Here is a 27,655-nt window from a genome sequence, read left to right on the forward strand (position 1 = left end):
TGTTTATGTAGATACCTTTTATCGTAATATCAATAAAATTTTATCAATATTAAATAGAAAAGAGCTTAAATGTTTATTGCGATTAAAATTGCATAATAAAACAGACAATAAAATATATTTTCTGTTATATTTGATAAATGTTTACTTTTTTTGATAAACCTCGTAGCTTATTCAAGATTATTACATACAGTTTAATGTTAGCAAATTGAAATTCTTACCTTTTTCGGCATAGGTGGAGACTCAAATTCCTCATCCTCTCGGCTGGAGAGCGTAGAACAAGACGAGCACGCAGAGTCAGCTGATAGGGATCTCGCACGCAGCCAGTCCACTTCTTCCTCAGTAGCACCCACAGCAATACCATCAGAGTAGTCACTAACCACCACACTGGGAGTCCTCACACACCGCGCTCTGGTCTCACATCCCTCACTGCCACGTCTCCCTATTTCCACCACATTAGCCTCTATTAATGTTCTCTCTCTCCTCGGCGACATGGTATCTGGCGGTGGTGTTATATCCCGAGGGTGGGAATGCCGTCTTCGCGGCTCCAGCTCGACTGCCGAATCGTCGCTCAGGTCACGGCTGCGGCGCCTGATGGCCGCTCTATCATCATCATCTGATGAACTGATGTCTTCTTGGGGTGTTATCGCTCGTGGCAGACGCAAATACTGCATCGGTCCAGGTTCGAAATGTTTGAGAAGTTCTGATACGCGCGGTTGAGTTTGGCGATTGCGCGCGCGGGCAGCAGTGTCGCTCTGTCGGCGCGCGGACTGATTATGCGGCTGTGAGGACTCCCGCGCATGCTCGGGGCCGATTCCTGCCCCCAGTTTCATGTAAAATAAACTGTGGTTCAGTGCCTTTTCGCGTAGGATGCGGCGGAAGTCTTCCGGTGGTGGATTCTCTAAGCGAGGCATTCTGGAAATTTATTTATGCAAATTATTTTTACAAGTCATAAAATTACTTTATCTTAGCAATTAAAGCAAGTTTGACAAGTTTTAACTGTAAGATAACAAATAGAAGTTAGGCTATTAAACGTATGTACTTTAAGATAAGTGGCTTTGTAATGTAGTTTAAATATTTAAAGTAAATAAACCTTAGTTCACAGTTTGTTACACAATTCACAAATCAGTTTTATCGTAACGAAAACAAATAACAGTCTCATATATATATAATAGGCAGACGAAACTTTAAAAGCTATCTTTGTAAAAAAATATAAGGCGAATGATGACAATAACAAAGATTTGAACCTTGAAACAATGTACACAAGTATATTATGCATGCAATTTTGTAATCCATATCAGCACTTTGCATACGTGCGCGATGACGCAAGCTTTGTAAGAACACATAGACGCCGGTTCATGAAATACCAATAAATATTTAATTGAAATACCTTATTTTTGTCGATGTTTGCTTCACGGTGTAATTTCCATGCAACCTGGAAACCAAATATAAAAAGTTAGGTTATTGATATGGATAGATAAAATATTTAAATATATTCTGTAAATAATTTTGTAAGATTAAACCAATTGCACTTATTAATTTTCAAGGTATTTCGTGAAGTTAGTTCTTGCCTTCTAACAATTTCGTTGAAATTGCCCGTGATATAATTTTTGAGCACAAATTTATACACAAACCATCTATTTCCCAGCCTCCAAGAAGTTGACAGGGGAAAGATAGAAGAGCGAAATACATTGAGCTGATTACCGGTTGAGGGGAGAACATTGGGGTTGTTTTACTCAAGATTGGGGAAATTTGGTACTCCGAATGTACAATGACAAATGAAGGGGAAAAGTCATCGGCAAATATTGTAGCAGACACACAGTTGAACAGTTCTATAAACCATCAAATAACCGTAATACAGAAATCTTATTGATTTATATTAAGTAGCAATAAAAGTTCAATTCCCAAATGCTGCCTACTCAGCCTGTTGGTAAATCCAGCACTGAAGGATCCGCTTTGCATCAAAATTTATATAAAAGCAAGGAAGTGAAATGTTAAATTGATTATTTGATTAAAATTTATTTTTCTTTATTAAATGTGCTTTATTTTTCCGTATGCATTTTTTATTATTCCTATAGTACTAATATTTTTTAAATTCGTGTTATAGTAGTAGGAAATTAATATTGTAAATACTGTATATTTGTGTTGGAAATAAAATAGGTATTGGTAGAGTCTCATCAAACCAGTTATGGGTTTTGCCATTATCTATCTTTGTTGTGAGAAGTTGCAACAATGCAATTTCAATGTATAAACTGTAGATAAAAGTACCGTAAATCGGTTGATGGAGTTTTTTGAAGTGAAACTTCTTTATCGGCGTTGAAAAAAAAATACCATCACATTTTACGGTTACGAGTCACATGTTTCGGTTACGCGTCACATTTACCGTTACGCGCCATCTTTTTCTTGTCACTACCACGGTTGATTCGAAGAGATTCGAAGCCATTATTAAAAAAATATACAATAACGATAACAATGACAGTAATTATTCTATTGCAATTAATGAAATTAGAATTCTAATTCTGTACAAAATTAGTTAATGAATTTACAAAAAAACATATATTTCAGAATTAACATTTAGTTTATTTATTTAATTTATAAATCCCCTAAAATTACTTTATTTAACCAATTTCTGTAATGTTGCACATAGTAGATTATTTTTCGAAAAATAAGTTCATAAAGAAGTTTCACTTCTTACGTGTGTACACTATTACATGCACACATTTTTTTAATTTAAATGTATGCCTCAGAAAATAAATTCCGCAAGAAGTGTTAAGCTATGTGTTGAGCAGTAGTGGCTTGAGCTTGCGACTCCCTGTTGTAGGTTCGAATACCGGCCGTGCACCAATGCTTTCTATGTGCGCATTTAACTCGTAGTCCAGTATACACTTACTATAATAGTAAGTTCACCTCGGAATTCGAGATACCCAGGTGTAAGTCTGTAAATACTAGTATATTGACACCCTAAAAATTGTCTCAAAACCTACATATGGTAGGGTGTACGCAACTATTAAATTTCAAGGTCAAATGCTACTTCTTTCCTATGGCGAAGAAAAACATAGTGAGTAACCTTAGACCTTTATATTATGTCCTAAAACCACATCGATGGCGTGTGTCAGGCACAGAAAGCTGATCACTTGCCCGTTAGAAATTATTTAATTAAAATATTTTATTTATCTATACTAATATTATAAAGAGGAAAGGTTTGATTTTTTGTTTGTTTGTATGAATTGAATAGGCTCCGAAACTACTTGGCAGAATTGAAAAATTCTTTCACTGTTGGAAAGCTACATCATTCCTGAGTGACATAGGCTATATTTCATTTTCAAAAAAAATAGGCATCCTTACTAAAATTATGATAACATTAACATTTGTTTATTATTTGATACAATTCTAACAGATGGCGCTGAGTTAAAGGTAGTTTAGTTTAGGTCCGTGTCGTGGTACCAACGTTTCACATAAGTTCTCCTACGGTTTCCCTTGATTAATTTACTACTATGTAATATAACAAAAACCTTAGCCACAGCAACGCTTGGCCGAGTCTGCTAGTACTTAAATAAAATGTAGTTTCTTATATTTAGAAACATCTTGGGCATACGTCTTAAGGTATAAAAGAAATTTGTTACAACAGGTGTAATAATATTTTTTTAAATAACGATTACGTTGTAATTGATGACATAAATGTATATCCGTGTAAGATATAGTGAGATTATTTTCATTTAACAATAGGATAATTATGTTATATCATTATATTAACTTGAAACATTTCATATAGAATACAGAAAGTAACAGGTTTGAAGAAGTGAAGCCTACCCTAAAGAGATTGGACCATTTATTAAAATAAATTAGTTTACTAAAAGTTTAAGATTGAACGATAATGAAAATGAATGAAAGTTTCATTTCAAGTTCAAATTTTCAAATGACGTTCTTCGAAGTCGGTTAAAAATTTGAACTCTAGTACTGTTACTTGTTTAAGAAATGTAATCAACATCAATTTTGCTTCTTTTGTTTGCTTGTTCCTGTACCACTGCTGAGTGTAGAATACGTTTTAGCTTCTAAAACCTAAGTATATAAGCTATAGTAAAGGTACTAGACGTTGTACACACAGGTCAGAAAGGCCGGCAACGCTCTCGCGAACCCTCTGGCATTAAGTGTCCATGTGCACGGTATCACTTAGCATCAGGTGAAGTAACTGCCCCCTTTTTATGTTACAATATAAATCCCTATTCAATAAAAAAGATACAGTGGATTTCATTTATTACGAACCTTGGTTGTAGCGACTACTTGGCTATAACGACGTTAAATCTAAGTCCCTTGAATTTAAAGCACACTTTAATACAAAATTCACTTGGCTATAGCGACTTTGGATATAACGTCGCGTTCAGGTGTAGCCATTTTTTTTAATTAAACATTTCTAACAAATTCCTAGAAATCCCATTTAGATAGTACGACCGCAGACAAAGATGTATTTATTTCACAAACATTTCTTATCTTTTGTTTACATTTGCTATGTAGGTAGGCAAGCATTTACGTTTCGGAGTTAAATTTCGTTTAACACACTTTCACAGTGATATTCTGAGTTATTTTTTAAATGTACAAATATTAAATAATAAAGTAATATAATCTATACTCATGTACGTGGCTTCATGTCAACCACTGTAACGCCTTAATATACTGACGAAATTTGAGTGGATCACCGTCGTTATACGCGTAATCCACTATACAAATAGTAAAAAAAATTTGACACTTTGAATTCAATTTATTACGAACATGATTTTGAAATTTACACGATATATTTTGTCAGTTGTCACACCGCAGTTCACCCCAAGACAATAACCCAGCAATTGGTGTTATAATACGGCCTTAAAATTTGAATGCTACATTATCACTGATGTAGGCTAATTTTAATTGCAAGAAAAAAAATAAGGATTTTATAAATCTTTTGAAAAATTACCAGTTGATGTCCTTTATTCCGTTTTCATCAAGTCCCGTACTTAAAAGGATCCAGCAATACACTATTATTATTTTGGTATTTCAGTGTTTAATTATCTATCTATAGTGTCTTTATGCCAAACTGTTTAAAAAATAAATATCCACGCATGCGAAGCCGGGACGGGCCGCTAGTGTGTATATAAAGTCTTCGTTATTTTTTACGAAAGACAAGATAAACTCATACAGTCTTGAACATACCGATGGCCTTTATCTTCGCCATTCACATAGAATCAATGACGCAAATGCAACTCAATGAAAAAGTCTTGTAACACCTGGTCGAACAAATTCAACGTTAAATCATAATTAATTTTAAACATTCATTATAACTAAAAGTGATAAATTAACTGTTCTTTCATTAATACAATATTGACCTTTATATACGTAATTTAATTAAAAGTGACAAAAAATGCACAAAAATTATCTCGTAATTATTTTTTGTTAAGGCAAACTGGTAGTGATATGCCCATGGACACTCACATTGCTAGAAGGCTCGTAATTGCCACCCTAAGTCGAATTAGTTAGAAAGTGTGTTCTTTGTAGCTGGTTTCAAAGAGGGCGCGGAAAATTTGTATTCTGCCTCGACGTCCGATGATGAACCTTAGCTAAAGGTATCCGTACAACTCCTCTGAATATCCTGATCGGTAGATACAGTAGATGAGACCCCACTCATCTGACCAATCCGCTCTGAATGTGACTTGGTCGTCGACAGTTCCAATCAATCTTCGTTGAATAAGATTAATTCTACCATTAACGCGACTACACATTTAAAATAAGGAAACTAACTAGTTATGTAAATAGTGTAATAAATCCGTGATTGTATCCTATATTAAAATATATGATTTTCTTCAAATAGTTTTTTTTTATAGAACAGGGGGCAAACGGGCAGGAGGCTCACCTGATGTTAAGTGATACCGCCACCCATGGACACTCTCAATGCCAGAATGCTCGCGAGTGCGTTGCCGGCCTTTTAAGAATTGGTACTCTCTTTTCTTTGCCGTACTTTATGGCAGGTCCCGTTCTATTTTATTAATGTGCGAGTATTCAATTGAAATGTCTCTTCATTGGTTGCAGCGATGGCTAATTACGCATCCACACAGTCGTATCCTGGAAAGGATGTGATGTTCTTTGTGAAATCGTCATCAAACGTCATGTCTATCATTCAATCATCGCTTCCGTCCTAGACATGTCTGATGTTAGAGGGCTATATGTATTGGTTGGAACGTACTCGTCTCTGGTTGGTAAGGACCCGATAATTGTCTACCATATGACAGGTTAAAAAAAATTTCAAAGCGATTGTACTGCATTAGAAACACTGTTAGGTCAACGACGACGTATGAAATCATAATAATAATCTTTATTTATTATAAGAAAAAAAATAAGGTCTGCCCAGCAATTATTATCGGACACATAGGTTAAATTTGATTATTATGAAATATACAAATTTCAATATCTCACTAAGTAACTTACGGCATAGGCTTAAATAGCAGTTTCAGTGAACTTGCAATTGCGTACTTTAATTTATTATTGGAATCGCAGTTGGTGTTATGGGGTAAGCCTGCACATTTATTTGCTCAACACATCCACGTGTCCTCAGTATTAAATGACGTCAAACGCAGCCTTGTCTCTAAGGGCATCACCACCGCCTAATTCTTAACATGTGTGTAGAATAAATTGGCTAAATCGTACTCTTTGGTTGCAGCCCAAATAATAAATATTAACTGGAGACCTAGTCCATTGTGTGTACATTTATTGTTTTTTTCTTAATAAATGTTTATAAAAAACAAAGGAATTTTTTTTTGTATTTTATCATATTCCCTTTTTTAGCCTTTTTATGGGATAAGCAGCCATTTAATTCGTTCAGAATATTATCTAGACCACTATTAACTTAGTATTAATGTGTAAAAATCAACTAAGGACAATTAAGTTCTATGCGAAACCAACTTTAAATAGAAAAAAATCTAGGACAGTTTCTGACTGGAAATACTACAAGTTAAGTTGTAGCATTGTCCCAATCCCCAAGTCCTAAGTCATGTCCCAAAATTATGATATTCATTAGTTATAAATTATATTAAAATATTTCTAATCTTGCTAAATAGTTTGGCACGGATTTGAAGCTAGCTGAAAATATGACCTTAAAACACAACCGTTTATTAGAGTTTTTCTTTAAACTTCATTCCTACTTATTAAGCTAAACAGTAAGTCTGTTATTAAATACATATCTTTTAATCATATTTTATGTATATACGGTTTTTAGTGATTATGAATATATCGAGGCGAAATATCATAATACCAAAAACGTCGATTGCGTGCGTCAGGCATAGAAGGCCGATCATATACTTGCCTTTTAGAAAAACAAACGATCACGAAACGTAAAAGGCACCATTGGCTAAAATTATGTATTGTAAACGGTGCATATAAAAGAAAATTGTCTAACATAGATCTCAAAGGTATGCTAAAAAAAGTGAGAGCGGTCGGCCTAGATACAGCCCGATAAGGCTAACTTAGTGATAACGCGTACCGTGACGAATCGGGGTCGGCCTTACCAATATTTATAATACTAAAAAATCTAATAAAGCGCTAATTACGCCTTTTAGGGGATTTGACGCACGCGTAATAAAATCATGAATATATATGTCATTTGTGTACCGTCTCTTGATTAGCACATTTTTATTAACAATAGGAAATAATGTGAATGAATATGTTAATTAACTATGTGTGTGCTGTATATTTTGTTATATTATTTAAGAAGTAAAAAGATTTGGAATCGTTCTTGTCAATTATTAAATATGGGAGCCAAAATCAATTCTAATTAGGGTCCTTCAAGAAAAGAGCGTACCAATTCTGTAACGCCGGCAGCGCACTCGCGAGCGATTATAATAAAGAAACGCGTAGAAAAGAGATAAAAAACAGACCTTGACCGAAAAAAGTAAATAATGCAAAGGAATGGAAAAAAATACTCTTGACTAAATAAAGCAATAAAGGCTTACTTTATTCTCAATCTGGAAAGCTCGGGTCTGATGTTAGACTGACATCACATTGACGAATACGAATACTACCTTAAAGTATGTAACCCTACCAAATTTCAAGTACAGTCAAACACAAAGTACAGATACCCGAAGTAATTTCAAATCGTCCATTCGAATTTCAAAAGTACAGTTACAGAAACACAATCATATTGTTTGTAATTTGAGATTCGTGTCAGTGGTTCACCGAGAGGTAACGTACCAAGTACAACTTGTGGTATATCTACATTCTGTAATTGTACTAAAATTGCATATTGCATTTGCGGTAGAGACCTGATGAGTGAAAATACGGAAAGTTTAAGAATGTACCATTATCTAATTATAGTCATTTACATTAAAACACACTTACAGAAGTAAGGCTTTGTTTATAGAAGAGGAGACTCCGTCAAACGGGCAGGAGGCCCACCTGATGTTCAGTGGGCACGCGATTGCGTAACCAGCCATTTAGAAACTGGAACCCTAAAGGTCCAAGATAAACTATGCAGTTTTATGTCCACGTAAAACATGTGAGAGGTGAGAACAGTAAACCATGTGGAGCCGAATTTGCAAGTGATAACGCGTAAGTATCGACTTGCCTTGCTGAGCACACAAAGCTTCTTGGAGCCTTTTCCTCCACCCGAAATCCAACGATCACAAAAGATCGACAAATGTTGTTTTTTTGCGGAAATTTGTATGAACTTTACAATGATGTCGATGTTTCGCCTTAGGCTTTGTGTCATCAAGGGTATCTAAGATGTAATAATATTTAAATGTCACCAGTTATTTAATGAATTAAATATATATAACAGCTTCACATTTACATTCATACATATTTTATCAATAAATATATTATAATAATAACTAATGATTAAATATGTCAATATTGTACAAATAATGAGCTGAAGTTAGTAAGTTAGCTGAAGTAGTAGTTTTTCTTAGCTTAGGTTAAAATGTCAGTCATTTAAAATTTATATATTTAATATAAGTAAAATTGGCATAATTTTACAAATTAATCTTTATATAATTAATATTGTAAGGAGCTTTTAAAGTCCAACTTTTAATTTATATTGATTTTAATGTGCATTTATAGCGTGGACAACAATTAAAAATAATTTAAGTTTTCTTATTATAATGAAATGATAATTTATATAATAGTGGCATGCCTGTATGGCTAATTGTACGGTTTTTAATAATCGATCTGAATGTACTACGAGCTAAGCTATTTATTATTATTATCTCTATATATAAAAATGAATTGCTGTTCGTTAGTCTCGCTAAAACTCGAGAACGGCTGGACCGATTTGGCTAATCAATATTAGCCATACATAATAATACAACACCAATGTGTTGAATTATTTGTGAAAGGCCAGAGAAGGTTTGAACGATGGGAAACACAAATAAAAAGTAAAGAAAAATATTAATATTGACAATTGAATTTACCAATAAAAATAGTACCAAGGTAATAAATACTAAAAAACTTGTGAAATAAAAACTAATTTCGAAACATAAGATGTCTTTTGTCTCTTTCGAAATAGAAAATGTTTCACTTGGTTGTCATATTATGTATAGCCTTTAGAAATTTGTTATTTATAGCTGGAAAAGATATAAAACGTCTAAAACGCTATTATCTCTTTCCTCGATATTTTTAATAACACTTCCTCTTGTTCATTAACTTGTTTACCTATGATTAATTTAAAATATAAAACAAGTAACTACTAAGCGACATTAACATATACTTTCACAATATATCACGATGCGCACCAATTACTAACAAAACATGAAAATGATACGGTTTCTAACTTTGGTAATATATGCGCGAACGAACAAGATTTATCTTGAATAGATGTTAATTTTACCAAGGAAAACCATCACTGGGCACTGGCAAAGTGAATGCTGGAGTAAACAAAATTTCTTTGTGTGTAAAATAATTGTCGGTTGTCGAAGTCTTGTCAAAATTTTGAATAATATAAAACAAAGAGAGGTTAGCGTGCGAGCTCTTTCTTTCTATAAGCTTAATACTGTGAAGGAAAAAATCATGTTTAAACCTTCACGATTTTTATATAGGAGTCATTGCTTGCTAAGTCCGGAGTCTTAATCTCTGAACAGATGTCGAGCACAGAATGCTATTTCATTAGTAATTTCTATAGTATTTATTCATAGACATAATATGTCTACCTCCATTGCCTTGTGAGATTATACCCAAGCCGAGTTCAAACTCAAAATACTAAAAAAACTTTATTCATATAGGTAAACAAGTATACTTATAAACTCCAACAGTAAAGATATTAAATTGATTCTTAATTAACATTCACTACCAGTTCGCAAGTCAAGGGCGTAGAGCGGCCAAGAAGAACTCTCAAGAAACTATCCGCCACTATTTTTAATCACTAAGTTTTGAGTCCAACTGTTACTGTACTGAGTTGTACAAATTATTTTAACTGGAGCAAATCAGAATATTTATTGAATTACATTTAACGACCACTTTGAATTTATTCAGTGATAAAACTCTAATTGAGCTTGGGAGTTGTTTGTAAAAACGAATATAATTTCCATATTGAGTCGTTTATCTTCTGGAGCCTGGTTGCTCGTACGCTTCAATTAGTTCTGTTTCGAGTATTATATTGATGAAGGTCACCATTTGTTTTAAGCTCGTTTTTATTTTTTTGTACTTACAAAGATAAAAACGCTCCAAGAATATATTGACAGATAGTGTCATAATATTTAATTGCTTAAACTTACTCCGTACCGACTCCCTTGGAGAAACGCAACAAATAGCCTTAACAGCACAAATATGGATTGAATCTCAGCAGCAACATCCCTCAGTAAAATACCGTAAGTCATGACGCTGTGAAAGTACCTATGATGCACAATTTTAGCCGTGTCTTGATGAGTAAACTGACGTATTTTCTTTATTGCATATGTTGCCGAGCTAAGCCTATTTAAAAGACACTCTGTGTGAAATGAAATAAATAATATATTTAAGTATCAATCCGGGATAACATAATCGAGAGGCTGATGGCAAAACCATACATTTAAATTACTGTTCAGAACTAAAACGAACAATACAAAAGTTTTTATATGTATTTCAATTTTATCGTGATTTCCTGTATTATGAAAACAACGGAAGCCTTATCAATATTAAAACTTCAAACATAGATTGAACAATAGATTGGCGGTTCATAATTAATAGGAAAAGCATTAATTAAAAATATAACGAAATAGTTTACGATAAAATATTTATTTCCCCATTTCCTCTAACCTTAGCCGAGTTTTCGCGTCAACATGAGATTTATTCGTAATTGGTCAATGATATAAAAAATTAAAATAAATTATTTTGTTGTTTACGTTAAATATGTTGCTTTTAAAGGCAAAGCTATAAGTTACACCTCCTCTTATCACTGCGCGAATGTGACAAAAAGATAAAAAACACTTTAGTAATAACATTGAAACAATACAATTTAATTAATTTATACAACCAATATCAGCGATAATAATAAAATAAATTTACTATGATTTGATATATATTTTCCTTATAAATGAAAATTGTCCTAAAACTAAAATCTAGAAACTCGTAGTCCCCCAATTCTGGCTGTATTTTGAGTAAAATTTTGTAACAAAAAATATATGGAAACAATTATGTAAACAACTTAAGATATGATGTGAGAACATAATTTAATTGACTCATAGTAAGTACGTCATTAATACCTATCTCGTTCAAAATGCATGAAACGTTTAAACATTAAAAGGCCGGCGACGCACTCGCTAACCCTCTGACATTGAGAGTGTCCATGGGCGGCGGCATTATAGCTAACATCAGGTGAGCCTCCTGCCCGTTTGCCCTCACTTCTATAAAAATAATAATAATAATAAAATGACAATATTATTGACATATGAATTGTCAATAATACTAGTAAGCTAAAAAAACAAATGGTGGTTGTTCAAGAGATATATTTTCTAAATAATTATCGCATTTTTTATATCAATCTCAATTAAATTTAAATTTAATAAAAACGGCTCAAACTTCGCGTGCGTAAATGTTAAAAATTGTTTCAAATGAATGTTTTATTACAATTAAGTACATAGAGGTTTACAACGAAGCCGATAATATTGAAATCGTAAAATTTATCATATTATGTAACAACGTAACTCTTCTATAAACAAATGTATAATACAATGACTTTGCAAAGATTTTTTGGACACTTGCAGTCTAATAAAAGATTTAGTGGATTTTTTATGAACATTTTTGGTTTCAATTGGATCTTAGATGAACTTGTTTTACTAACTTAAACTGTTAACTATTACTGAAGACATCACGGTTTTTAACGATGATTTTCTTCACTATAATGGGTTAATTTCTCGATGGAATAGTACACTGGTACGTCGTTACTTAGGTGTTGGAACGCCTAACTTACGACGGTTCAAGGTTTAATAACTTTTAATCTCAGAAGACATTTAAAATAAAGACTGCATGCAATAAATCTTTTCGATGTAACCCACATGCCTTCCGAGTAAAAAATAAGGTCGGCTTCTCAATGCGGAATAACATGATCTCATGATGCTATCATTACTTTAGAAAGTCGTCATATTGTACTATTTTTCCTGGGAATTCGCGTGAAATTAAAATTGAATGAAATACAAAATTTCGTAACACGCGTGACGTAAATATTTTCTCTAGTTGGGTAAGATATTCTCACTAAATGTAACGCTTTATTAGAAAAAAATTATAACATTGAAATTTATGTTAGATTGCGCTTTATTAGAAATTATTTTAACAATTATGTTAGAGTGTCTAAATAAAACTTATTAAACACAAATCTATTAAATTATGAAGTTGCTTTTTTATAAGGAATTTTATTGTTTCTAAGAGTCGTTTCAGAAATCTTTATCCATATCCCCGAAGACAATATAGTCGGATACATAACCATACAAAATTTAAAAGAAAAATTCAACGACTATTTAGAAAATCTAAACCAGGAGTGGTTGCGTTGCAGGCGTATAGGACACAGTAGAAGAAATGTTAATCTAAATATAAATCTCTCTTCGGGAAGACCTCAAACGGCAGCGATTTAACTTTAAAAAATAAATTTTTGGCTAATTCGTTAAAATTCAGAAACCTTAGTAAAATATTTTCGCGAACCTATTATTTGTCACATAAATGCATTCCTAGAGACTATCACTCAAATAACACGTTAACACCCAATAAATCCAAAAATAGTATAGTATAGCCACTAACACGGTACATATTGTAAAGATTTTTATCAGTCACGACGGTTGGATAACACAAGAATTTTATTGTAGTGCAAATTTAAATTGTTAGGTTACAGATTATACAGTAATTCAAAACTAAGTTTCTGTACATAGGTATTAGCATTGTTTATGTTCTATAATAGGCTAAAGATATCTTGTTTGTTAAGAATAAACTCAAAACTATTGGACCGAGTTCAAAAATTCTTTCATGATCAGGATTTTCGAAGCCTGGACGAACCGACAGTAGTGCCTCTTTTAATTAAGAGTTCATCGCCTCAACAATTCAGCATATAGTTTATATATACAATATATGAGAACAAGATTATATAATTTGTAATTATTATACAAAAAAAACACCTTTAAACCTTAAAAAAATAAGTTTTATATTTCCTGTTTACGATAATCAATTACATCAGCAAATTTATTAATCAAAATTGAATTACAGATAATTGCGGTATATAAGCAAACTATCGTTGTATCTCAACATTTATTTGCGGTTTTTTTTCAACTATATACAGATAGCTGCAGAATCAACCGGTATCCTTTATTATATCACCACAGTGTCACCCAACCTTATTTCCCTCACCTTAGTAATTCCATAAGTCTTATGCCCCTTCAAAGTAATGGAGGCCGTTCAAGTATTACGTAAGCAGATCTACTGCCCCCCCCCCCCTCTCCCTTGTAGGAGTCCTCGAAAATGCATTTCGTTTTCAAGCATAGACAATGTGTGGTAATATGTATAAACATTTATTACTGTTGACGTAATCACCAAATAAGAAAAGACCACTTCCATATAGCGCTTACGTAATACTTTAACCCCATACCGTTTTATATAATAAAATAAATTGTTCACTTAAGAAACTTCAATGTTAGGAGAAAATAGTAAATTTTTAAAATATTATAAAAAAACAACGAGTACATTTCGAGGCCAATGAACGGTCAAATTTGTAGGGTGTGGGCCTCACGTGGGTAAAGAACACTCATTGGACTACAATTTTATATGCAATTAAGTTATATATATATCTATATATGTTATCATGTACATATTATGGAGATCTATATAAATTGAATAGTCATAAATTGTTAATCAGTGTTGTGACGAGATAGCATACGATTGTAAAATATATTACTTTATATAAACAAGCTTAACTTTTCTGCCTATCGTCGTATTTTTATTTAAATTATGAATCTAAAATAAATGTTTTAGTTAGTGTTGACCCTATAAAGGTAACCCATACTTTAGGTACAATTTTGTACTAAATACATTTCATATAGGTATGTCTTATATATTGTAATACTTTGATTGTTAAAAAGCCATTACGTGGATTCATCTAATAACATAATATATAAGTCGAATACACGATATATAACCATTGTAGTTCCAGTAGGTAAATGATTCAGATTTTTTTATAGAACAGGGTGCAAACGGGCAGGATACTCACCTGATGTTAAGTGATACAGCCGCCCATGGACACTTTCAACGCCAGAGGGATCGCGAGTGCATTGCCGGCCTTTTAAGAATTGGTACGCTATTTTCTTGAAGGACCCTAAGTCGAATTGGTTCGGAAATACTTCAGTAGTACAATTACTGTATCATTAGTAATTTTTTTCTTAATGGACCAGTAGATTTTATTTCCGACAAAAGCTGTTGATTCTTGATCTAATAATGCATACTGGTTTCATCACAAAATAAACGAGTGTTATATGCGCTAGAGAATTACATTGGTCCACAACCGAGATTCGACAGCGCCATCTGAGGATCGAGAGTCTCACGATGCCACTAGACCACACACATGCTCACATCCTAAGTTTAGTATGTTATTATAGCATCGTTATGTCTGAAAGATAGCGCTTGACAATAATCTTGAGAAATTTGAAGGAAATTTTGAAAACCCCTCAGAAGATAACAATATCAAATTACTTGTTGCTGACAAATGATCTGATTGATGAAAACGATATGACACAAGTGATGTATCTGCTATCTAAACAATTACGTATGGTTTGTTTATTTTTATTTCAGTTCAATCATATCATTACTTGCGTATTTGCTTATATTTGCTTAGCCAGGGAAACAATAGAGATACTGGATTGACACAAATATTTTTGTTTTAATCCAGTCTTACTGGTACAAAGATACAATAAAGTAAATCATTTAGTTGAGGATCATTATGGGCAGTAAACTTATAATATAACATTTATATCAGTAATATATGTAATATAATTAAACTGAATACTAAAAATCAAAATTTTAGCCTAGTGGTCAAGCGTGCGTCTCTTATCCATCCACGGCTGTGCACCGATAGATTTTCTTCCTGTGAGCGCATTTAACATTCGCTCGAACGGTGAAGGAAAACATTGATAGGAAACCTTAAGCTTGCCTTAGATCCAAAAAGTCGACGGTGTGTGTCAGGCACATGAGGCTAATGACCTACTTGCTTATTAGATTGACTAATTATCATGATACAAAAATCTGAGGCCCCGACCTAAAATGACAATGATTTTTCAATATGTTTTAGAGTACTCAGATGACAAAGAGTCAACATCACACGAACAGTTTATAATATTCCTATAAAATTTCCAACATTTATACACTCGTTCAACATTTATACATTGTTCTACAGGTGGGCAATGACAGAATTCAAACATAAAGAGATGTTTGAATTACTACGATCAGACATATAAGTGTAATGGGCCAGTTTAACAATTGACGTCTGATCCAATTGTAACAAGTGCTTGAAGTGCAGGAAATCACACTAGTCTAAATTTAACTGCCTCTGAGGTCACTGCATTCTTACAATTGTCGCGTCACAGTACAAATTATGATGCACTAATGAATTATCTTAAAAAAAATAATGTTTGCGTGTAACCCACGAAAATATTAGTGTGCGCCTATTTCACCATGACTCCTGCTGATAATGAATCTTTGATAATCTGAGACCTATCTTTGTTTTTAATTTATATTACTATAAAAAAAAACTTGGCGATTAAAATGAGTGGAGAGTTTTTGCCTTTTCTGTTCCATTATATGCCCTTGATTTGAGAACTGGCAGTAAATATAAAATTAGAAGCATTTAATGTATATTTGTGTTTTGACGTTCATAACTGTAGATTGTGTTACCTATATGAATAAATTATTTTTGGCTTTGACCGATGTTTAATTTGATTGGTTTTGCTACTGAATAGTGAATACAATGAAGGTGGAATAGGCAAGGGTATATTTATATATTTATTTGCGAAAGCTTGCCAATGCTCTGCATACTGATACATTGGTACTGAAGGAAAATAAAATATTAATGTTACAAGCACTTACAGACAAACATAACACACTCGAAGAAATAACAACACTAAAGAAATATTGATTCCAAAGTGTGAGGGAATATCCGGACCTAGCTCGTTTATCAAAATGCTCCTGGATATATAACAAAACGCGTCCTTCTGAAAGGACAGATGTGATGATGGAAAGCCTGTGGTATCTGCGCATCTGTGAATATCCCCAATCTACTGCATTTACTAGATAATGTATTTTTAAAGAGGATATTTTTAGAAGCAGTGTTAGCCGGCTTCAGCGTGCGACTCTCATCCTTGAGTCGTAGGTTAAATCCCTGTCTGTGCACCAAAGTTTCTGATTATGTGCGCATTTAACATTCGCTCGAAGGGTGAAGGATAACATCGTATGAAAACCGGCTTGCTTTAGACACATAAAGTCAGCGTGTGTCAGGCACATGAGGCTGATCACCCACTTGCCTGTTAGATTGGGAAATGATTATGAAACAGATACAGAAATCTAAGGCCCAGACAAAAAAGGTTATAGCGATCCTGCCTTGTTTCTTTTATTTTAAGAGGATATTAAAAACATATATTCGAGTATCTGTAACATATTATTATGATAAATAACATTGTAATAACGTAATACAAGTTAGTAAAAAATGCCTCTAATGTTTACTGACTGATTGAACAAATTAACGGTATCACTTAAGGCGAATACAAACTGTGGGAAATATTTGTATATCTTATGATACGCCGCCATTTCTGCTCTTTAAGCGTTTTAAGTGTTAAGTATTACGTGCGTAAATACTTCTATTTTCGAATAGAGAATAATAAAAAGTAATTACAGTCCATATTTTATTAGAATATTATAAGTGTAGTTTTCTTTCTGGTTCGTTTTGGTATCCTTCTGGTGTTTTTTTTTTTTAATTCTATCTGGCGTTTGTGTTTTGGATAAGCTTTTAAGCTAAATAAGGACACACACACGGAAGGTTATACGGAAGAAGTGACTATTTGATACCATCTTCGTAAGGAACTTCTTCGTGTTAGAGTAATGCTTAAAGTTATAAGGCACGAAGTAAGTTTGAAGACAAGTCTGTTTAATAAAGATTACATTTATATACCGTATCAACTTTTTTTTACATTACTCTAGGGCTCAAATGGTAATAGGCAGGTCATGTTACTAAACCGCGTGATAAAAGATAGGAAATGATAAAATAGACTGGACCTACTCTAAAGAACGACAAAAGAAAAGATGGACAGATGACGTAATAGAACTGGATTAATGTTGCTCAAGACAAAGAGAAATTGAAAAATATAGAGAGGCTTTTACCCTAAAAGGGGCCATAAAAAAGCAAGACTAGTATAAAATAAAAAAATAGATTTCTACAAAAGAAAAGATTAAAACAACAAACTAATTGTTGTATCGATTTAAATAATTTCGCAATACTGCACCGGTCACTACTTTATTGACTACCATACAATAAATTTCGACTAGGTACAATGGCAAATATGATGTAATCGTATATCAGAAGCATGACATTCCCTTGCGAATAAACATTTAGTTGAAGCCCATAGCTTATATACAATAACCGTGCCTTATATAGTGTTGATACTCGCTTTAACAAGTAACGGTCATTGCTCTTAAGAAAAACAGTATGTGGGTAAGATTCAGCTGTGCGCACAGTTAATAACGTGCCATTCTTCATACTGTAGGTACTCAACTTTATTTCATAATATTTTTTTGCATACAAAAGAACTCAGCCTATAGCATGATATCTTAGTAAATACATGCATTCTAAAGAATTCTATTTAAGGCGCGTTTATAATACACATAATTAAATGAAATCTTGCCGTGTGACTTTAAATATGCATTTCTGTAACACGTAAAAGTCTTGCCAACTTTTGATTAATAAGGCGTCTTAATGTCCATGTTTATATAATTATTTCTTATAAAAATATTAAGTATGTACCGTGCAAACGACGTGATTGATGCTTTTTACTACAACGTAATTATGGGCAACCATTTTTAATTCCAGACTAAATGAGATCATTGATAATTATATTTTTTATACATACTGATTTATTATGAGAATGTTAACACAGACGTATATGGACCATTTTTAATTTAAAAAAATTGTATTTTATTTAAATAATTCTCGCCAATTTGACCTCCTGCTGCGGATTTTTAGTTTGTTAAAAATATGAATATCTAAGCTCATAAAAGCGCCAACGTTCCATATCTATATTAAGAGTGTTTTTTAGAATAAATGAAACAATGACAATTACTTAAAATAACTCGGAAGTAAAAGAATCGACAATTCCGCAGACACGCAAAAAATTACTTCCCTACATGACATCAATCTATTTTACATTTACGAGTGCGTTTTTTGCATGGCCGCTTCCTTAATTATTTTAACTGTTACTTAGTTAATATTCTAACCCTGTCATGCAGAGTTAAAGTGTTTTTTTATACTCGTCGTGGTTCTTGTAACACCCTCCCTCGCGTTGGAGACGCCTAAGCTCGTTCGGGGCATATGCCCCCTTCGGGTGGTGTATCGGTTTGCACCCTGCTGATACAGGGCGGTACGGGGGCGGGCAATATTGCCCTTGGTGGGGGCTGCAGCGCGCGAGGAGGCATGTGTGGGTGCTCGTGTTTTTTTTTCTAATTTATTACTAGCCTTTTTATACTAGGTTATATTATCGTTGAATGTAAAATTAGTGTCACAAGACGGGTTGAGTGTCTACAGCGAGCGTAGAACACGGCCAAATTACACTGGGAAAGAGGGAACTCATCTTTGGTTGTTTTTTTTTTTCATTAAAGTATATAAGTGTTAAGAAATGTTTTATCTTTCTTTTTAGTTTACCTGTTTGAATTATTATCATGAGTATATATCTGTATTAATACTTACACATTTATGCATTGTGTTATATAAAACATTGTATATATTACAATGAGATCAAAAATAATATAAATAATCTATGTTATCACTTTTTACAACTTGAATATCATTTATTTCAGAAGACTCAGAAGATTATGGTTGTTACTTTTACTCAATAAATAAAAATGCCAACTAAATTAACGTAAACGTTCCAGGTTTACGGGACTTTAGACATTTCAGTCAAAAATTATTTATAATAAAAAAAATATTAATAGTTAATAAAAGTACATACCGACCGGTTCACTTGAAAGAGAAATTAATTTTATCAATTTATTATCACCGTGTGATATGTTTAAAATACACTCTTTTTAATATTGAGACGGTAATTTATTTGATATACGCTTACAATGAAGTATCTGTTATGATAAGGTACATCGTTTAAGATATGAAATATTTACGTCAGAGACGATGTTTGAACTAATATTTAACCAACTTGACAAAAGAAGGTTATCATTTTGATCTGTATGTGTTGGAATTGAATAATATTTGAGAATTTTGCGCGCACACAAGGAGAACAATCAGATACTTATGAAAGGATATACATGTGTCAAAATAACACGAAAACTTAAGAAGGCACAGCTATAACCATCTATGCAACTTCCTCATGATCGAGTTGCCCGAAATATCGCAACAAAGAATTCACAAGAAGGTTCTTTGAACAAGGGTCCGCCATGCATGTGAATATACACTGTTTTTTTGTTTTATTATAAATGTTTTCTAGATAGTTCCCCGACTATGTAGTCGTCGGAGGTATTAAATAGCTTACGTAAATGGTATTGGTAACTCGGATGATAAAACACTACCTATTTCTTTTAATTACTTTTTGTATGACCTTTACAGCAAATCCCAAATCGGTGCCTCTTAATTTAATGTTGATCATTATTTCCTTTGAATATACACTGTTAACATATAGGAATAAAGAAAATAAACATAATAGCGAATAAATTAACGTAACAAGGTTTTTAAAATGACTTATGAGCACGTGTGCTAATTTTATTATATCTACAAATTTCTTGGAGGATAAAGTCATATATTAGTCATATATAGTCAGGTTTTTTGTCGAAAAGGTTCCCACATTTTACACATTGTAATGCTTATGTACTTAAAATGAACAAACACTTTTTATTTTATTTTTGTAAATCAAGATTTTGTTTTAAATCATTCTAACATAGGTGTTAGCTTATGTTTTATTAAAATGGGTTCAATAATATAGTTCATAAGTTTAATGAGCTAGCCTATGCTATTTCTATTGTAAAATCTGCTAAAATTTGGAGGATGTCAGGAATGCAACCCTGGATTTCTCGTTTCAGGTTAAGATACTAACTGCCTATAATTTACATCAACATGCCGAATTTCTTATGAATTCTATTTCTTATGACTTTCAACCTTTTTTTAGGTGTAATTAAAACGATTAGTTTTACAAGTATACAATAATAGTACTAATACCTGACTGTGTTTATTTAGTGAACTTAACGCGGAAATAATAACTTCTTTGTCCAAAATAAGGTCTAGAATAAGAATAGATTCTTTAGAAGGAATAATGTATAAATGTCAATCTAAGGATTTTAAAGGTATGACGCTTAGTAATAAAATTACTGGAAAGCTGTCATTGTGCCAGTTACAAGAATAACTGTCATATATATATGAAGGAAAGCTTCCACTTAAACCTTTAGAACAAACAAGAACCATTAACGACTTGTATTTACAATTTGCTTTTACTTGTAGTAAGTTTAAACATTCATTATGTTCACATGTTCAAGCTTTAAACTTTGTAAACTTTGATTGAAAGTTAGTAAATGGCGAATTTAAACGTGCACTGACCTCGGTTGCCCTGAACTGAACTAAACATTCACACTGAGTCGACCGGTACGCAGCGGTAACACACAACGACTGCGGGATACCATTGTTATCTCGATCTAGATTAGTGCAAGGTAAAAGTTAGTTGGTATATAATAGTTTGTACATTGCGAAGTTGGGTTAAACCTATTCGATTAAAACGAGAACTGTAATGGAATACAAAGGTTTTCCAATTCCAAGTAGATACAAATAAATTTTAATACATCTAGATTTGTCGAGAAAAAACATCTATAATACATACCACCAAACCATCTAAAATGCATACTACTAAACATCATGTGAGCCCCGCCCCATATTCAATATTCATTTTCATCTTAAATACTGTAAAAGAAAATAGAAACACACGCATCATTTTCCTGACACTTTTTCAGGAAAAACGGCGTAGGTGTAACGTCCCCGGTGACATGCAGTCGGGCGAAATCAAGGTATTATTAGAAACTTTGAATTAGGCTTTTTAATTTGTTGCAAAACTTACCTAAATTAGACATAAGAAGAACTTACTTTCTCGTTTCGTAACGTTCAAATAAAAGTGAAACTAAATAAGCACAGCTTTATTTTCAGTTGTACCTACTTTAATGTATTCATAAATATTAATTTTGACAATTACAGACCGTAGCTGTATTGTAAAGACAGTAGCGTATTTCAAATATATATGTATACCTATATATTAGCTGTATGTGTAAATACATTAATTAATGATAGTAGAATTCATTTATCGTATATATATTGTTCACTTATTATCTTTACACTAGCAAAAAAAAACTGTACTCGTTGCATCTGGTTTGTTAAAGTTATGTTTTCAAAGAGAAATAAATTAATAATCAATGTTATCTCTTTGGTAATGAGTTTTACTAAAAAGGAAACATTGTCGAAGAGCCGGTCCATATTACTAATTTCTACAGTTATCTCGAGTCTTGGGGAAGGCAACCGGGGATACCGCCTCCACAATAGACTTCGGCATAAATATGTTTTAAATTGCGACTAGTAAAAACAAGTTGAAAACTTTTTTTAAAATTAACAGAAATCATTTTATGTTTGTTAAAAACTAAAAGAATATCCTGTGTTAACATTGACCTTGCCTTGCCTGGAATATACCGTGGTAATAAAACTTATGTTTAAATTTAGCCCAAAAGTTTAAAGTTTTTTTTTTCGGACGAAAATACGCATGACAAAGATTTTAATCAGCTAGCACGCAATTTAATCAAATTGTCCGGTATCATTTTCAACCACAATAGTCATACATTGTTTTGGTGGAATAGATTGTCAATTTACATCGTCTGAGCGTAAATTAAAGGAGGTTATTGACTCCAAAACGATTTATCAGCCGTGCATGAGAACTCCGAATCTGTCAAAATTACTTTTAAAGCACGAATAAGTAATATAAGGGTTTTTTTCGTTTTATACTTTGAAATACCAAATCCCCGGTATGTCTGATATGAATAGATTTCCAATTACCTCATTTAACAAATAAAAAGAAAATATTATAAATAATTATTATTTATGAAATGAATGAAGGTAGAAGGTAAAATAAGCTGTTGCATTACCCGTAGTAAATATAAACTTATACAAAAAAAAATAAGTCTTGTGAATGAGAAACTTGATTACGGGACATGAATTTGGTGGCGTCATTTATGTAATTATTGAAACTAATATTTAGTGTAAGATTTTCTATTTAAATTAAATTTTGAACAATCTTTAAATTAAATATTCAAGTTCATTTTTTATAATACCCAACAAGTTTTATTTTACATTCATAGATATTAAAGGGATTTTAAGTATATTCCGGATTTTATTCAGCTTATTAACATTGCAAATTTGTAAATATCTGTATTTAGTTTTTATTATGCCTTATTTATTTATTAAAGTTTACCACGTCATACATAGTACTAAATGTACGGTATATGTTACAAACTATCATATCTAAAATGGATGACAATTAATGTAAACATAAATTATACAAAAATAAATTTAAAAAAAACATATAAAATATATACAAGTTAAATAATAAGAAACAAGATATTTTTGTTCAGCACAAAAAAATAAAAAGAATTACCAGAGATAGACACTTAACAATGTGACCGTCAATTTGCGATGGCATATCAAAAATTAATTTAAATGTTGATAGATGATTATATTTGATGTCTACACAGTTGTCTGATTTAGAGGTTTAAATTTAATAAACTTTGAGTAAGGTATGTTGTGGTCTTATTCCTTTGATAAGATGCGTCTTTCGAACACCACCCCAAGAATAGATATAATAAGTCACGATAGACTCTGCTAGTGAAGTATACTCTCCTTCGCACTCCTCTACTGCTTCATTTAAAATTAATTTAAAACAACTATTAATGTCCTAATCCGTGTATCCCTCTTCTTAATTTTAGGTGTGTTTATCGTTGTCCGGATTTATAAATTTTGTCTAGTAATATTTTTTTGCCTTGCTTTGCTCTGTATCATATTATTTTTAATGAAAATTTTGTGGATAAATCCAATGAGTTTATTTCATGTTTTATTTTTTACTTTTTTATGTTTAGATGTATCTGTTTTGTTTCCAAATAAATACACATTATTTTAATAGTGTATAATCCGCTACGTACCTCAGTTAACTACTACACTATATATAACTTAAAATTAGTCTCAAACGTTTTCACTTTCTATTATCATTCGTATATAGATTCCATAAGGTTTCTTCATTCATTCTTCATTTCCATTTCTTTTATCTAGTCCATATTTTGAAATGTCATTTCCTACCTATATCTATATATAATACTAGCGGATCCGACAGACGTTGTCCTGTCTACACGTCTTTAATTTCAAAATTTCAATTTTTAATAAGCCATTTTGATGAAAATTATTATTCAAATGTTATGACAATATCTAACGATCCAGCACATGGTCACACACGATATAACACAATGATAACAAAACTTTTTTTAAATTTCGGGACAGACTAAAATTAAAATTCGAATATTATTTAAAATTTGACACTGCGATGGTAGCGCCGTCTGTCGGATCCAATGTAAAACATTCCAAAATCAACAACAACTAATAAATTGAAAATTAATTAAAAAAACATTGTCCAGCGGACAAAATTGTGAATCTAAATCATTCCCCGATCTCCTTGAACACACACAAAAAATTTCGTCTAAATCGGTCCAGTCGTTTAGGAGGAGTTCAGTCACATACACACGCACACAAGAAATATATATATTAAGATTTACTTTTTTATTCTTTTCCACATTTATTTATTTCCTTACAAAATTTAATTATGCTATATGTATTATTAATCATTTATGAGATAGAATATTTAGATTATATATCCTAAAATTAAATTAATACATATCTTCATATAAAATTTAAAAAATAATAATAACAAACAAAATATTGGATATATTTTGTGACTTAGGTAATAGGTTTGAACTCAGACCGATGCTAGTTGTTAAGTGCGAAGTTCAGTTACAGAACTGCCAAGTAAAGATATTCCATGACGACGAGGGCGACATGTACACTGTACCAGTTCTTTTCTAGTATGACGTTCACAAATGTGACTAATTCAATGTTAACTCGGCACAGATTACTCTTTTACGTCACGTCTCAGTCTTTGTTCTAAGTCAGTTGCACTAGATTTTTTCACGCAGTTTTTATTGTTTTGGTCAAAGCGAAAAGTGGTGACTTTTCGCTTCGCACCAAAAAACAAGCAAAATAACACAAATTAAAACGTAAAATTTTCCGTTGTTTACACTTGCAGATAAGTTTTCCTGTGGTATATCTTCTCCTGGTTCAGTTCAATGTTTCCTTTTTATTATATTCTTTTACTTCGTCTTAATTGGTTGTTTAATGAGAACTCGATATTCAACTGGCGCCTACCATCTATTCGCAATCAATTGCTTTGCCTTTGCTAATTCGCTACACATTTCTTTTCTTATGTACCTATACTATTCAATTTTTTTACTTCTTATTTTTACTCATAAGGCAAATCTTAGGAAAACACTAATTCAATGGACTGATATATATATATAGATATGACTATTTTTTATCATTTTTTTTGATGATATTTACTCAAAAACTAGGGCAGGGAATCCCATGTGGTATTTATATGTATTGTGATTGTATTATTTAATCATTTTAATTTTCCCGCTCTTGGAGTAGGCAGACTAGCGTGACTTACTTAAGGTTCTTGACATATGTCAACAGAGCTTGACGTCAATGACGTTAAGCCGTGATATCTCTTATCTATGACCATAATAAAATATTGTTTACACCTACCTGATTTTCCAGGTAATCTTAGTGGAAATAAAATAGTGGGGTGAAATGAATTTCACAATTCTTACACATTTCTAAAAAACAAACTATTTATATTAATTGTGCAGTACTAGCAAGACGATTTGTTATATACACACTACAATGAAACTCGCACATCCGAGGCAAACGAAGTTAACAAAAAAGAAAACAATGAATTGAACTGCTAAACCCAATTCGGTTCATTTTAATGCGTTAAAATTAACTGTTTAGGCCAATTCAATGCAAACAGCATCTAGGTGCTATAAATCGCCTGTTATAAATATGTACAATCTTTGCAACATTATCAAAAGTGCATTATTCATTTAGTAAAATACGTTTAATTATTTAATAACAATATAATTAATTAAGAGAACTATGGGTGGTTGTGTGGGTTTGTGTAATGTGTGGGTTTACGTAATGTTAACTGGGATTCCCTAAAGTCATATTGACAGGAAAATACTTCAAATGCCAATTCCGAAAATCCGAGGAACATAAACATGCATCATAAGAATATTTAACATCTTCGTGTGTAATAGGATAAGTCATACATGTGCATTTATTTTAAAACACTACAAATAAGTTATTAATACTAATAAATATTAAATTCAAGTTAAGTTCGGTGGCGGCTATTGATGTTCAAATAAATGAAACACTTTGTACAAAGCTGTGACAAAGTCAACAAAGTCATTTGTCTTGAACACAATACAAAACAACAGGTTATCAAATAAAATTAGGCCTGATCTATCAAAAACTGATAGGAAATATTTATTTTCGCTTAAAACTATTTCACACATACGTAATATAACTGATGTTGACTACATTTATTTTCTGAGACCAGGAATTTTACGTTAATTATTATATAGGAAAATTATGAAAGATTATTTATTACTACCAAAACTATCATAGCATTTATACGATTATATATGATAGAGTATTATATTATTTATATAGTATTATGGTATTTATTCAGTATTTATAAGATAGGAAACATATGGAAGTTAAATTGACCGTTAACATTTGTCATTTGGAATGAATCGTTTGTAATTCTTATTGAAATATATAATATTTAAATATATTAACAACTTTTGACATTTTGACTATACATAAAATATGTATAGAAACGAAAAGGAATTTTTTACGGAAATATATAAAACAAAAAACTTATATTTATGGATGAGGACTTCATATAATTAATGTACCTCTTAATCGTGAGATAATCTCGGTCAGAAAAGAAAATATATTTATATAAATATACTTTTAAAATTACTTTTGAACAAAAGCGTTGCTATAACTACCAGGTTCAGACTGGCATCTTTCTACAGAATTTTATAAAGTTACCTAAATGAATAAATGACTTTAAATTTGAATTATATTGAATAGACATCGTATTTGGCGCTTAGCTGCTCCTTAAAAAGATGAATGTTTTAAAGCACATACCCTTTTTTATTTTTCTTAAGACATTTTTTCGATTTATTTGACATCCAAAATAGCTTAATATGATCTTTATACCTGGTATAAAAATTTAGTAATTCTTAGTTTATACAAGAGACATCAATAGAAACAATCTTATTTTAAATTTCTTTATGCATTATTGAGACGTTTTAAATATATTCTGTTTAGAATTTATACGTAGTCGCTTTTAAGCATTTCAGCATGGTGTTGCGGAGTCACCACCTACGTAATAATTTTACGTATAACCCTACAAACAAATATATTGGAATGAAAGCACAATCACGAGTATGTAAAATTCCATTATTTGCTATACTCATTACACGTAAGCATTTTATACTTATCTTCAGTCAACAGTAGGTACGTACCAGATTGCGCTCGGAAGATTCCTTGTATAAAATAATAAAATTATATTACTACTTCATATCATATAGCAAAGTACCTACCATTAAAGTGCTTTCAAGCGGATATTGTATACATATCGCCAATGTCACCGCATGAAAATATTACAGAATGTAGGTAGTAGGTACATACTCGGAACAAACGCAGAATGCAATTTCCCCGTACTAGACTATCTACCTAAAGTTAGAAATTCCTTTTCAGGAAAAGAGATACTCTGTAACTCTTCTT

The 27,655-nt window shown here is 32.0% G+C and overlaps 1 protein-coding gene across 1 annotated transcript in view; it reads right to left on the reverse strand.

Moving 5' to 3' along the window:
• Positions 1-21,345, reverse strand: part of LOC123689306 — a 29,794-nt gene extending 8,449 nt beyond the window's left edge. The window contains exons 1-3 of the mRNA XM_045628768.1: positions 21,263-21,345; positions 1,388-1,432; positions 219-912 (exon numbers count right to left, since the gene is read on the reverse strand). Of these exons, the coding sequence (XP_045484724.1) occupies positions 219-911 (693 nt within the window). The 5' untranslated portion in view covers position 912; positions 1,388-1,432; positions 21,263-21,345. The remainder of the gene's footprint in view (positions 1-218; positions 913-1,387; positions 1,433-21,262) is intronic.
• Positions 21,346-27,655: the final 6,310 nt, after the last annotated feature.

Source organism: Pieris rapae, chromosome 6 (genome assembly GCF_905147795.1).
Source record: "Pieris rapae chromosome 6, ilPieRapa1.1, whole genome shotgun sequence".
NCBI classification, from domain to species: Eukaryota; Metazoa; Arthropoda; class Insecta; order Lepidoptera; family Pieridae; genus Pieris; species Pieris rapae.